Source organism: Brachyistius frenatus, unplaced genomic scaffold (genome assembly GCF_029030835.1).
Source record: "Brachyistius frenatus isolate BFR_SWC_R1_liver_20210118 unplaced genomic scaffold, ASM2903083v1 Contig_99, whole genome shotgun sequence".
NCBI lineage: Eukaryota > Metazoa > Chordata > Actinopteri > Embiotocidae > Brachyistius > Brachyistius frenatus.
The window spans coordinates 823,289-837,535 of record NW_027210698.1 but is presented as its reverse complement, the minus strand read 5'-3'; the positions used below and the strand labels follow the sequence as shown (position 1 = coordinate 837,535).

The 14,247-nt window shown below is 44.9% G+C and overlaps 1 protein-coding gene across 3 annotated transcripts in view; it reads left to right on the top strand.

Annotated features, from left to right (window-relative positions):
* LOC138628349 (uncharacterized) overlaps positions 1–13,730 on the top strand; it is a 148,420-nt gene extending 134,690 nt beyond the window's left edge. For 2 of the 3 annotated variants that reach the window (XM_069711347.1, XM_069711348.1), the window contains 5 exons: positions 576–693; positions 4,729–5,049; positions 8,033–8,240; positions 9,280–9,769; positions 12,157–13,730. In XM_069711347.1, the coding sequence (XP_069567448.1) occupies positions 576–693; positions 4,729–5,049; positions 8,033–8,240; positions 9,280–9,769; positions 12,157–13,215 (2,196 nt within the window). In that variant the 3' untranslated portion in view covers positions 13,216–13,730. The remainder of the gene's footprint in view (positions 1–575; positions 694–4,728; positions 5,050–8,032; positions 8,241–9,279; positions 9,770–12,156) is intronic. The other variant, XM_069711349.1, reaches the window with a different exon arrangement.
* Positions 13,731–14,247: the final 517 nt, after the last annotated feature.

The following is a 14,247-nucleotide window of genomic DNA, read 5'->3' as shown; positions in this document are numbered from 1 at the left end:
GTGTATGACAAGTCATTAGGCAAAACACTTTTGAATGCTCCCACAGTAACTGATAACATAATGCGACGTACACAGCAAATCTTATCAAGGCCCGGAGACACCGACTAACTCGGAGAGCGCCCTTCATCCCTGCACTTGGTCTTTGCAACGAGTGTTCGGAAGCATTCCTGAAAGAACGTCTTGCATAACAATGACCAAGAGTTTTTCATTAAAAAAAGAATTACTCATCAGCTACAGGAGATTTCTTTCAGATTAATTTGGTTACGACTGCCAAAGTAGAATCGTGTAGACGCTATAACTAAATTGCACCGCACTGTATTTTTTGGGGGGATAATTCTCATCAGCTGCGGTTATTTATTTGGGGTGAGTATCAGACACGGATCGCTTGTGTCTCTGTACTAATTGTTCGGCTTGTTTTGATTCCTGCCGACGTCGGCTAATGGTTTGTAGCTAAGAGCATCTCTGTGTAAGTGTTTTTCCCCATTCCCCTTTTTTTCCCCTTCTTCTTTTTTACTCTCCTCACACACTCATTCGCACCCTCTCTTCCTCTGCTCTGCTCTATCTCTGTGTTTCAGGTGGTGCAGGTGTTGCGGGCGATTGATAGAGATGAGGGAGGGAATGACAGCGCTGTGTATTTCAGCATCCCTCCAGAGTCCAGCGCTGCCCTCAACTTCAGCGTCAGGGACAGTGGTGGTAGGCACTCAATCTTTCCCTCGCTCTGTCTTTCTCTTAATTCTCTTTTTTCTGTCTTCCCTCGGCAGACATGACATTTCCCCCCCCCCCACACTTTTTTAAGGCTCTTAATCCCACGCATTTCTTTTCCCGCCTTTCTCTTTTCATTTTTGTCTTTTCTCCTATTCTCTGTTTCGCTCTGCCTTCCTCTCAAACCCTCGGCCTCTCTCTAACTCCCCCTTCTCGTTTTCTGTCTCTGCCTTTCTCTTCCACCATTCATCTCCCAACTCATGGCGGCCCCATTGTTTTGCTTTGTTATCCTCCTCTTTTGTTCGGCCCTCTTGTTTGCCTCCCGTATCCTCTACATCCATCTTCTCCTCCCTACAACCACAAACACTTACTGTCTCCATTGAAAAGCTTTTGAAGAAATCGGGGCTGCTTCATTTAATTCACTTCAAGTGAATTGAATTTAGCTACTTAGTATTTGTTTCTAACTACATTCTCTATTTGTACCATTTTCTTTCTGTTCTTCCTTCGCACGCACACACACACACTTATTCTAGAAACAGTTTTAGTATGTATAACCATAGACATACATAAATAAAACATACTGTACTTTTGTGCAAATGTTGACTGTGGAAGCGATGCACTTATTTGTAACTAAATTTAAATCCTACAGTAGAAGTTAGGGCTTATGTTTGCTTAGTAAAACTAAAGATCATCTAATATTTCTCCATCCACCAAAAATATGTACTGGGCAGAAATTAGGGTCACATTAAGTTTCTTTGATCATATTCACAATTTTATACACAACAAAAGAACTAGTTCACAAATCGTTTTTACAACTGTATGTTAAACAGTCTTTCACACTAAAACACATGATTGTATCCTTCAGGCCCAATAAATACGCTGACTAAAACATTGGCAAACCTGAAGTTTATGAATATTCTGAAACTTGCAGCCTTTACTGCACACCACAGCCCCGATTTCATCAGCCAGCATTCTTCGTCTTTTCTCATCATTTTTTTTTACCACCAGCAACTGCCGACAGCGTGAGGAATAGTGTGATGTTTTGTATGTGCCACATATTGGCAGCCGAAGGCAGTAATGCAAATCGAAACATTACACCATCAGAGGTAAAAACTCTACGGAATATTTCTCTCGGTGTGAAAGTTGAATTCATGTTAAATGATGAGAGAAATGTCAGTTGGGGTGTCTGATAAAATACTGTGAAAAGTTAGCTGTGTTTTTAGATTTCATTTTGGTTACCACTAAGCCTGTATCCAACTCAGAATTTGTATGACGACTATTTGTTTGTTAGACTATCTGTCTGTCAGAAAACAACAGCATGCTCCTCTTTTATCTTTGGACTGTGGAGGGTCTCTCGCCTGCGGTGAAGGCTTTGCCCTCTGCCTTCCCGTGGCTTCTGTGCGGGTCTCTCAAGGCACACGAATCTGCCACTGACCGAACCTTTCTTTGCTTTTCAATGTTGCCCCAAAAACATTCTCTAGTCTGGGCCTCGCTTCCAACCTTAAGACCCCGTGTTCCCTCCCAACTCCACCTTAGAGATGCACTCGTGGCGGCCTGCCTGGAGGGCTGACAAACTTGACGTGGCCAGTGCTGGGTCCCTTTAATCTCAGCGCTGTGTGCCGGCTTCAGCCTGGTTGCTCTACATGCACCAAAATATATTTGTATTTTCAACAGCTAGTCACTAAACATATTATCCTGCCCAGCAGCTAATGTGCAGTGAGGTTTTCAGAGCTTTCCTGGTGACAACAGCAGCCTGGTGTGACTGAAAATGAGGTTGATGAGAAAGGCGAGTGTGAGCTGAAAGGTAAAGTCGTGGGCCATAAGATCAAAACAGTATGCTAAAAGAGGCTAAAGCACTCCATAGAGCTGACTGGAACTGCAGAGTAAGGTGACAAATCTCATCAGTACAAGGGTCACCTTTCATATCATACATAGTATTTTAAAGTATTGTTAATATAAAGGTTTATGGATGATATTTATAAATTACAATTACAGTCTTCTCATTGGCTGTGTACATATTCTTGGCTGTTTGGTAGCTGAACTGAAACAGCCTGCTGTTGGTATTTGTGTCCAATCTGACATCTATTGTCTGATAGCATTATCACATTAGACAGCATGATATGTAAGTCACTGACATGTGAGACATGTGAAATCAAAGGCCTCTTTGATGTGTCATCCAACAGTAGAACAAAGAAACAATAAGATCATGTTCTTTTCCCATATGGACAGCTTGTCTGACAAAAGTATGCTATTTGCTTTGTTAAAAAAAGATAATGATTTGATCTGATTTGGATCACAGTAGATTTTCGGGATAATCATGTTTGTCACGTTTGTACAACTTTGCGGGGCTGTTTGTGCCAAAGAAATATTTTCCAGACAATGTGTACGTGCCCTCTTATCAGTGGCCTTGTACATTTAATTTGGGAGAAATCTAAAAGAATTTCCCAAACAGATGTTCCGCAGTTTGTTTTTCCAAAAGTGAGAGGAGGCAGACCGAAAGAGGCCATTACCACGTTTATTGTTGCTGCTCTCTGTCCTTCCAAATCATTGCATGTGAGCATTCATTATTGATAAACATCACGACTTAAAAGCTCAAAGGGTTGTGAGGCTTCTGATCTGTTCCATTCATGGACACGTACAAACGTATTGTAAAAGTCTCTGCTTTTGGATGCACAGTCTCTGTTCTGCACACACTGCCTAGTGACATTAACCGGGACAAATGTGAGCCGACAGGTGTGAGAGTCTCTCTATTGGACGGCTCTCCGGTACAGATGGATATAATGGCAGTACATTACTCAAGCAACATTTTGGATAATAGTTTTAAATGTGAAAGTAGATCAGACTTTGAGTATGTTTTGTAGGCCGGTGGGAGCCATAAATCATGAAGCGTGGCGGCACCAGAGGGGGAGGCGACTTTCTCCCTTATTTCAGACACTCTAGTAGATTCATCCTATTAGCTCAAATTAGTGTCATTGTTATTCTTGTGTGAAACACTGCAGCTTCGGTGGTTCTCATATATTAAGAGGTGTGAAATAATACAGTCAAAATAACAGAGGAGGCTGGATTTAGAGAGGTTAGATATTTTTGCCTTCTTAGTTCCTTTGTGGTATAAATCGGTCTCGAGCTGACTGGAATCGCAAATGCAAACATGAGCACTGGGATTTGGGGCCACCATTTCCGAAATGTAACTTCCTGATAGTCTGGTGTTACCGTACCCAATTCACTTTCAGAATAGATAAGGTCTGGCCATTGGGGATTTTTTTCCACTTCATTTTGAAACTACAGGAGCATCCTTTAACCAATCGGCATGGACCACCATATGAAATTAAACTCACCAGGCTGTAAGCAACACATGCTGCACCCCAATGTGAGCAGAGTGCAACTGTATGTCAGTTAAAGACCACTACTGGCTTAATTGTAGGCAGTGTTCTTGCTCCGGGCTTCAATTCCTCAACATTTGCGAGCTTTGCTACAACTGTTCACGTAGCTTCATCTTGCTCTACCACTGCAGTGTTTCCCCGACCATTTTCTTGGAGGGCGGGGGTCCTGTTGGCCCTCTGAAAGAGACAAACTATGAACATACTCAGAACTGCAGTTAAGTCCAGTAACTACTATTTATTTACTGAGTTCCTGTGCAGCCGTTTCTTGACTGTAAAAAAAAAAAAGTACCTTAAAAGCTTAAAGTTAAACTGACAATGGTTAAGCTTCCACTGAAAGTAGTAAGGATGCTAATGTTGAGGAGGGGGCTGTCTGCCAAAGGGAAACATTGCACTGCCACCATTGTTCGAACTAAATTTCATAACAGACTATCTACCTGCCCGCACAACTCCTCCACCCCCACAAGTCACTGATTGGTCGGCCCTTCATGACAACAGGGTTTTCTTTTGGACGACATGTATCACAGCAGGTGGAGTCAAGCAAACGACTCGCTGCTTTTACAGCACAGAAAAAAAATGGAAACATTTCACAAAGCTGTTAACAGTGGATCAATTACAAGTGTCTTCCTCTCCGTCTGTCTTCCTCCAGGCCCTACAGCCAGCCTGGTGCTGCTGTCCCAGCTCCAGCCACCGTCCCGCTCCCCATCCTCCACCCTGACGCTCTACGTGCCGCTGGTCCTGAGGGACGGGACGTCGGGCCTCACCAGCACGGGGACGGTCACCGTGTCCGTTTGCCCCTGCCTGCGAGGAGGGGCACGGGCCGGGGAGAAAGAGAAGGACAAACAGATGGAGGGCGAGTGGGACTGGGAGAGAGAAGCGGTGTGTCTCCCTCAGCAGTCCACGCTGCCTTCCCCTGGGCTCAGTACCGCCGCCCTGCTGGCTATCCTGGCTTGTGTTGCTACACTATTAGGTAAATACTTAAATGCATAGGTTTTTTAGAGATAAAGTCTGGGCTCACCTTCAGATAGTGGCACAACAGTGTCAGTAAAAGCGCATAATATGATTTTTTTTTTTTTTGCTTTAAAGACCCTACCTTATATAACTTACAACATGGCTTTACTACAGCACTTAGTATCATGTTTACAGTGAAGTTATATCATTAAGATGTATTGCCGAAAAGGAGTTTAATGCTAATCTACACATAAAAAGTTGAATAAATATTGTTTAGAGCTGTTTACCTGCCACTACATCCGTGGATGCTTAATCTGCATATGAAAATAGTCAAAGCGGCAGCGTAAATATTTCTCTTCAGTCACAGCTGCTTAATAGCAGGGTTTACTTTTCCTGAATTTTAGTCCAGTTATTTCCTCTGTCAAGGTCAGCGCTAATCACAGCTAAAATAACAATTCTGAGTGATTACCCAGGCCCTCCGGTTTTTGATAGCAGCATAATAAAATGTCACTGCCACCTTTAGAGAAACTCAAATGCTCAATTGGATAATGTCTAGGTGCTGAGAAAAGGCTTTGGCGCATGGCCAGCATCATTGTCATTTCTATTCAGTCTGTTGGATCGCTACTCATGCCTTGTTGATAGAGGCATTATCATTCTGGAAGGGACCAGCTCAATCAAGAAGGGAATGCAACATGCCGTGAAGGTGATCATGCGCTGTGGCTGTTGGCGGAGTTAAGAATTTAGTTTTCTAAGTGACAAGGGCATGAAAGGTAATACACACATATTTACAGCATTTGCCTCAAATTTGTGGCTTTAAAATAGAACTACAGTGTTGTTCCAGTATAATTGTGGGTTTTTCTTTTCTATAAAAGGTCCAAACTAATCCCGTAGAGTACAATGGAGCTTTCCATAAAAATGCCAAATGTTCTTACAGAATCTTTGACAATCACTCTATCAGGAGCCCATCTGCTTATTAAAATGGGGGCTTGGCATACGTACGGTTGATATCAAGCCACTTGGTAACCACTCATGCCTTGTGAATAAAGGCTCCCTTTAAGAGAGTAATACATGCACATCATGGCATGAAGGTGATCCCTCAAACTGTTGTGAAAGGTTAGAGCTTTTCCACTCCTCTCAGGGATCATTGGATTACTTCCATGGAAATCAAATAATGCAACCTCAAACAATATTAATGCTGCAGATTTACTTACGGCAGCAGCTTAACCACCTATGATACAGCTAAATGGAGACACAGGCACAAATGCATATCCAATGATATTGTAATTTACTATTCATTACTTCCCTCCCCCAAAGCAGTGATTGCCAAATCAGAGTCTAGCAGCCGTAACTAAGAAGCACACCAGGTCTGCTGAGGTTTGGATTAGTTTGGATGAGCTAGATAGTTTCCTACAATGTTAACATGGGCTGAGTGTACAAATTGTGAGAGTCTAATTTATCAAGTAGGCTGAAATAATACACTCAAATATTCTACAACAGAGAATAAAGTAGTGTCCATATCATGGGCACTGCTCACAATCCCACAGAGTTAGACTAGCCTGGACCTCCCTCCCAGCCTCCTGCACTCCTCCAGTTTAATATAAAACACAATTTTATACAATATACACTGCTCAAAAAAATAAAGGGAACGCTTAAACAACACATCCTAGATCTCGATGGATGAAATATTCCAGTTGAAAATCTTCATTCATTACATAGTGGAATGTGTTGAGAACAAAATAACATAAGAATGATCAATGGAAATCAAAATCATTATCCCATGGAGGTCTGGATTCAGAATCATACTCAAAATAAAAGTGGAAAAATCAGATCACAGGCTGATCCAACTTCTGTGGAAATTCCTCAAGACAAGTTAAAATGAGTCTCAGTAGTGTGTGTGGCCTGAGGGATCTCCTCCCAGACCTGGATCAAAGCATCAGTCAACTCCTGGACAGTCTGTGGTGGACGTGGCGTCGGTGGACGGAACGAGACACGATGTCCCAGATGTGCTGGATTGGATTCAGGTCTGGGGAACGGGCGGGCCGGTCCGTAGCATCGATGCCTTCATCATGCAGGAACTGATGCCGAGCATTGTCCTGCATCAGAAGGAACCCAGGGCCCACTGCACCAGCATATGGTCTTCAATTGGTCTGAGGATCTCATCCTGGGACCTAATGGCAGTCAGGGTACCTCTGGTTAGCACATGGAGGGCTGTGCGGCCCTCCAAAGAAATGCCTCCCCAGACCGTCGCTGACCCACCACCAAACCGGTCCCGCTGGAGGATGTTGCAGGCAGCAGAACGTTCTCCACGGCGTCTCCAGACTCCGTCACGTCTGTCACATATGCTCAGTGTGAACCTGCTCTCATCCGTGAAGAGCACAGGGTCGTCCTACATGGTGTTTTTTGAGCAGTGTATATAGTGTGGGGTCCCTGCTCCATCTCTATCAGTTTGGGGGTCCTTGGCCTGAAAAACGTTGAAGACCCCTGCCATACAGCATATTAACTACATCCAAAAATACCATTTCCTCACTAATTAAAATTTGTGTCAATTAGTGCACGGCTCGAGCAGACCACTTCCATGTTTCTATGTGGTTTAAATCACAGGTGTCCAGTTGTAAAACAGCTACCATAGCTTGGTTCCTTGCCACAGCCCAGGGTCAACTCTAGCTCTCCACTTTGGGAATGTGGAATAAGAGTCATGGAGTCATGGGAGACTAGGGCATCCATTTGGCTGGCTGCAGCTCAAAGTCCATTACAGAGCGGAGGCTTGCAGCCTGCTGATATGATATACCCAGCCCTCTAACCCAGGGCCTCTTTTCTATTCATTTTATCTCTGTGTTTCACCTCTTTGTCTGCTTGAAATTTCCTCCCTGCTCACACTCTCTTCTTCCTCCTTCCCTTTATTTCCCCTGAGATTTCTGCCCCCTTCCTCCCGTGTTCATAATTTTTCCAATTTCTCTGCCATGCCTCAATATCTTTTATTCCTGTTGCCATCCCCTCTGCAGCGGTGAGTGCCCTATCGTTGTCGCTGCGCCGGCAGAAGCGCGACTCCCTGTCGCCCCTGGAGGAGGACGACGTACGTGAGAACATCATCACGTATGACGACGAGGGCGGCGGCGAGGCCGACACGGCTGCCTTTGACATCGCCGCGCTCCAGAGCGCTCCGCACAGCTCCCGCTCACGTGGCTATCGCACGCTGGACAGCAGGAACGTGTGAGTAGAAGGGGGGGGGGGGTTTGTTTACATGTGGCGATGCATGTGCAAAGGTTGTTGGTAAATTACATCAAACCTCACAAAACATGACCTCTTCATAAAATGAAGACTGGAAGGAAACACATTTACCCCTTTTCGAAGGAAAAGTTTTCATCGCATTCCAGCACTTAACCGATCCACTTAAGTAGCTGATCGAGCGGTTACTCCTGGGTCATAATCAGTCACCGATCAAAATGCTGAGATAGAAGGCTATCAAGCTTAGCAGTCCTGGGAGACCACTTTGTTGTGCTCATTTTGTTAAAGCTCATTTATGTTCTTGCTACATCAGTTGTTTGCACCCACTTTGATGTTTCTGTGAAACATTGTTATTGCCTTTGGACTAATAATTAGCTCCTGAATTCATGCAAGCCATATGGAGAGGCCATAAACAAGTACAAAGGCTGCCTTTAGTTTATCAAAAATTGCTTCTTGCAATTTATGGAGGTGGACACAACAGCATGAAAAACACTCAAAATCTAATGCAATCCATTGCAATATCCCCGCAATAATACTACCTTGGTGAAACTTTTAATGTCTCATTTTTGTTGACACTGCGTCATGGGGGAGTTTATAGTTCAATCTAATGTTCACTTTGAAGCTAAAACTTTTTGCTTCTTGGATTGAGCTTGGGAACTTTGAGCTGGCATTACAAAGGTTTATAACTTGGTCCTTTTTTTCTAGGAGTAAAGTAAGGATATCTTGATCCTCGCTCTTTTTCCCCTTTTAAAACTGTCTCCTAAATGAATGGAAGTCAGTCATGAAAACACAGGGGTACCCCTTTCATTTATGTCCCCCAGGTGGATACATTACCAGGATACCTGGATGTAATGCTAGATATTGCAATAATACCACAAATCATGGTCTCAAAACTACTCTCAAGTTGAGACGGTGCCCCAGTGGGTCACCAAAGTGAAACAAATACCGGTTGCTAAATGTCCAACTAGCCGCATAAATGATCTGACTTAGCAGAGTTTTACAGACATTTTGTATTGTCTTTCAGACGTTACTCCCATCGTGGCCAAGAAAAAGCTCGCACCTACAGCTGGGCTCAGAATCCAGGCGTGGACCACAACTACTCAGGACCGAGCGGACCCCTTTATGGTCGTCTGTGCTACAGCAGCCACACGTTACCGGTTCTCCGCCGCACACCAGGTGGAACATTTGAACCAGGCATGGCAGAGCTGGCATACCGCTTTCCTGGAGGCCAGCCAGATCACTCCCTGGTCATCCAGAACCAAGGGGCCATGGTGGGAGCGATGGAGTCCGGGGCGGTGTACGTAGCTCCCACAGACTACAGCACGGGAAGCCAAACGGGGAGTCGCACGGGAAGCCGTGACGGGACTGCACCCCAAAGTGGGATGAGCACATCGGATGGAGGAACGCCGAGAACTAGTGACAGCCAGGAGAGAGGAGGGGGCACGGGAACGACAAGCAACGGTACGGACGGGAGCAGCGAGGACAAAGTGAACCACGGTCAAGATGTTGACTGGGTAAGGATTAAAATGAACCTGCATTCACACCAAACACACAGTTTGGGGGCTGTAGTTCAGCTTATCTGATCCCAAATACATGGACCTCCTGGCAGAGGGTCCGATGTGGTATGGAGTTTATGGTAGCTGTAATTTAACTCGAGAGAAAAACGGATCATTTTGTGCATCTCTTAATTCAGATAATAAGGCAATTCTACTATTTGGTCTAGTCTACCAGCTTTTCAATGAAATCATGGGGGGGATACCAGGTTATGTAATTCATTTTGTTATCGTTTGCATTGCAATGTTGTTTGTAGCATCAAAGATAGCAGTTTTATTACCTTGCACAAGATCACAAAATCATGCCCGAATCCATCTTATCAAGCTTATGCGCTTGTGTCTGAACCAAAGTAGTTCGAACTTATCAATATCCTGAGGACCTTTGTGGCGTAGTTTAAATGTGATGACAAAGAGAAGCAACTGTGCATAAAACAAGGATCTGATTGGTTGAAGTTGGCCCATGATGGATGGATTTAGATAGATGGTTCATCCAATCACCTGCCTTTTTCCAAACGATATGGTAGAGCAACTTTTCAGATGGTTCTGTATAAGAAATCATTTGGCGGGTCAGGTTAGCTGCTGTGTCAGATCTACTGTAATGCTTTAACTAATGACGTCATTCGCTCTACATTGTGTCAATCATGAATATCCCAGGAACTTGAATCAGCTCATCTAGACCCAAACTTTAGCAAGAGAACCGTGTCATCACTCATCTCAGTGGCTTTGTCAGTCTCAGAAGTTCCCCAAACCTTGTGAAGATCACAGCTGCATAACAACCAAACCTGCATGGTTGAATAAGTAGCTTCACAGGCTAATAGCCATGGCCATTAATTACATTGGCTGTTTATACCATTAACAGAGGACTGGCTGCAATTAAAGCACCGTATGATAGTGACAAAAATGTACTCTGAGGCCTCATTATTGTTTAAGGATCATACTGATAGCCTCTTTGACATCCTGTTTAAACCAGCATTCCTCCCTATCAAGGGAGTGCACATCTTCATCCCTGAAAGAGTGACTACTGGCCTGTAGATGGCTGGCGACCACAGATTCCTGGCCTGATAAGATAGTTCTACTGTGATTTGCCATCCACTTCGCTGGCGACTGTTTGCTTTCCCCCAACAATTCATGGGCGGATGGACGAATCTCGGGCACAGCCTTTTTTAGGGTTTGAAAGCCTCTGAGACTCATAGTTTGGAAAATCTTCTTCTCAACTGTTCCAACAATCAGCTACTGTCCTTCTCCTTTATTCATTTAGCTGATGCACTGCTTGGGCATCTTCCCAGCTTTGACAAATGCCCAGTTTGAATAACCACATTTACACAGAAACTGCTTATTTGCATATGAAACCGCTTATTCAACCATGCGGGTTTCGGTCGTTATGCAACTGTGCTGTTTATCAGTTTACTGGCAGTCAGTTGGATGACAGATGAAACGTATCTCCAACTAAACATTGAGTCCAGATGAACCGAGTCATCTCTGCAGGATTTATTACCTGGGATGTTAAGCATCAAGACCAATCATAAATACCCTCGCATTTGGTGTGAAAGTGACTTATTTACACAGTATGTACAGCAACACAGTTTAATATATGAATGGATCAATGGCGACATTTTTCAGGAAGGGGAAAAAGAGGTAGATGTTGCTTTGAATCACAAATTAAACTTGAATAAATTACTTGATTAATGATAGATGGCTGCTTTGGGGACATCATTAAAATTGAATGAATGACTTAATTATGTAATTCGATAAGCAAACAAATAAGTAAGAAAGTAATTAAGCAATTATAAAATAATTATTACGTTTGTGTTCAACCTACTAAAATATTGCAGTGACTGCAACACTATAATGTTGAATCGCTGCGGGGTAGCAGAAGTGTCCAGGATAATTCTGTGAGAAGATGATCATTCAGCACATTTATATCCTTCTGCTCATTGTCGTTTCTGTGTTGTTTTCTTTATTAGGCCATGGCAAGGCTCTTTGGCCCTTGTGGTTTTTTTTAATTTTCAAATATTCTATCTCTCTATCACTTCCCTCTCCATTTCCCTCTCACAGTGCAGTGTTAGCTCATTCTAATGTTCAATTAATATCTATGCCTTCTTCCAACTCTGCTTTTCTTCCACTCTCCTCTCTGCTCCATGTCTGTCTCTCCTTCATCTAAATCCTTTTTTTTATTTTTTTTTTTATCATCACCCTCTCCTGCTTTCCCTTCCTTTGGGCACTATGTCATCACACTCCCCCATCTTTCCGCTTTTACTGTGCCTGCTATTACATTTTCCCTCCTGCCCGGGCAAATTGTTTCATCCCATTTTGTGTCACTGTAACCACACCTAACACCCGGCCCCAAGCCCCGAACTGAAACCACACGTGCTCACCTACGTTCCCTCCAGGTGCAGTCGGACACATTACCCAGGGAGCACAACCTCGTCATGACCCGATCCGGCTCCCTGATTGGCCATGGTCACGGCATGGGAGGCTGGGTGTGTGACTCGTCTACCCTTCCAATGGCGGGACGTAGGGCCTCCCGTGCCGGTTTGTCCCCAAAACGCACAGGTTCCAGTCTGGCTGAGTCTGACTCCGGCGGCGGAGGAGGAGGAGGAGGAGGAGGAGGCGGAAATGGAGGTGGAAATGGAAATGGGGGCACCTCTACAGATGGACAGCAGCAACATGCCAGTGGACGCAACTACGCCACTGTCCTGCAGGGGGAGGTGTCTGGACTGAGGGACTACCCGGGCAGCCTGGGGAGAGGAGGTCTGGAGATGGGGAGCAACTTTGTGGTAGCGAGGCCAGACAGGGAGAGCGGAGGAATATCCCTGACCGCTACTCCATCTGTATACCAAGATGCAGCTGGCTTTATTGGGGACTGGCGTGATCGAGTTGGTCTGGGAGGGTATGTTTTGGGCAGGAGGGATATGACCCCTCAGCTTTTACCCTTCCCGGGGCATCCTCGGGGTGCGTACGGCGGAGTGATGGGCTTCGGGCCTGGCTGGGTTCCAGGAATGGATGCGAGAGGCGCACCGGGGCCAGGGGGTCCATCCTTGGCACTGAGGGTGGGTGAGTTCCTACGCCTGCGTCTGGCCCAGGTCACTTTTGACCCCTCGCAGCCACCGTACGACTCTGTGCAGGTGTACGGCCTGGAGGGGACAGGGTCCAGGGCTGGATCCCTCAGCTCTTTAGAGAGCGAAGGAGAGAAGGATGCAGAGAAGGAGGATTGGGGGGCAGGGCTGGAGGAGTGGGGTCCCCAGTTCCATAAATTAGCCCAACTTTTCAAAGATAGGGAGAAAGAGAAGGAAGATAAGGAAAATGTTGAAGATGGGGCCAAAAAGGAGACGGAAAAGAAGGGAGAGCTGGAGAAGAAGGAGAAAAAAGAGGGAGTTGAGCAGGCTGGAGAAGAGGGGAAAGACTGAGGGGGGATAGAAATGAAACGAATAGGGGCAACGGGAGTAAAAGAGGAAGGGAGGAAATGGGAGGATGATGAAAAGGCAACCAGAGCCAGAATAATGTGAAGAGAAGTTAAAGGGGAGAAAGATGAAGAGGCAAAGTAATAAAAAGAGACAGAGAAAAATGAGCCGAGGGAGGATGGAGAATGCGAGGGCAGGGGAGGGAGTGATTGATGTAATTTAAAGCAATAAGTGTTGAAACGCTGATATGGTTGAGCACAGATACTGAGACAATGCAGAGGCTGCTTCTGCTCGGGGCAGCAACAATTTGTTAAATGCTTTGGACAAAGAAAAACAACCCAAACATCCAAGATTTAATTCAGCTCTCACGTTTGGAATGAGAAACGGCAGGAAACAGGGAGGAAGACGTTTCTCGGTTTGTGTGTCGGCCTGGTCTTCGTGTGTGTGTGTGTGTGTGTGTGTGTGTGTGTGTGTGTGTGTGTGTGTGTGTGTGTGTGTGTGTGTGTGTGTGTGTGTGTGTGTGTGTGTGTGTGTGTGTGTGTGTGTGTGTGTGTGTGTGTGTGTGTGTGTGTGTGTGTGCGTGTGCGTGTGTGTGTCAGTCAGTGTGTGAGAAAAGTCTGTGAGGAATTATGGACGTGTGAGCCCGAGAGCAAATATGTTCCAGTACGCGTGAGTGTATGCGTGTGCATATTTAACAAATGGGGAGCGAGCATGGCAGAGAAATCATGTTACCCAGAGACAATGTAAAGATGAGACTAATGACTAATGCTTCGTAAGCAACACCATTAGTTTTTCGGGACAATGTGCAAGAGCAAACATTTAACAAGAAAGTGCAGAAAGTAGGATAACACACGGGGGGAACAAAAAAATTGATATTTGAATATAAAGGAAACGGGGCAGCAAGGATGTATAGCCAGAGAAACAGTCTTGGAAGTGAAACGATTGTACAGAAGCTGTTCCTTTTTATTCCATCGGCAGTGGCAGAAAAGTGAATTATTCAGCTCGCTATTCCATTCTAAATGAAAATGATGAATCATT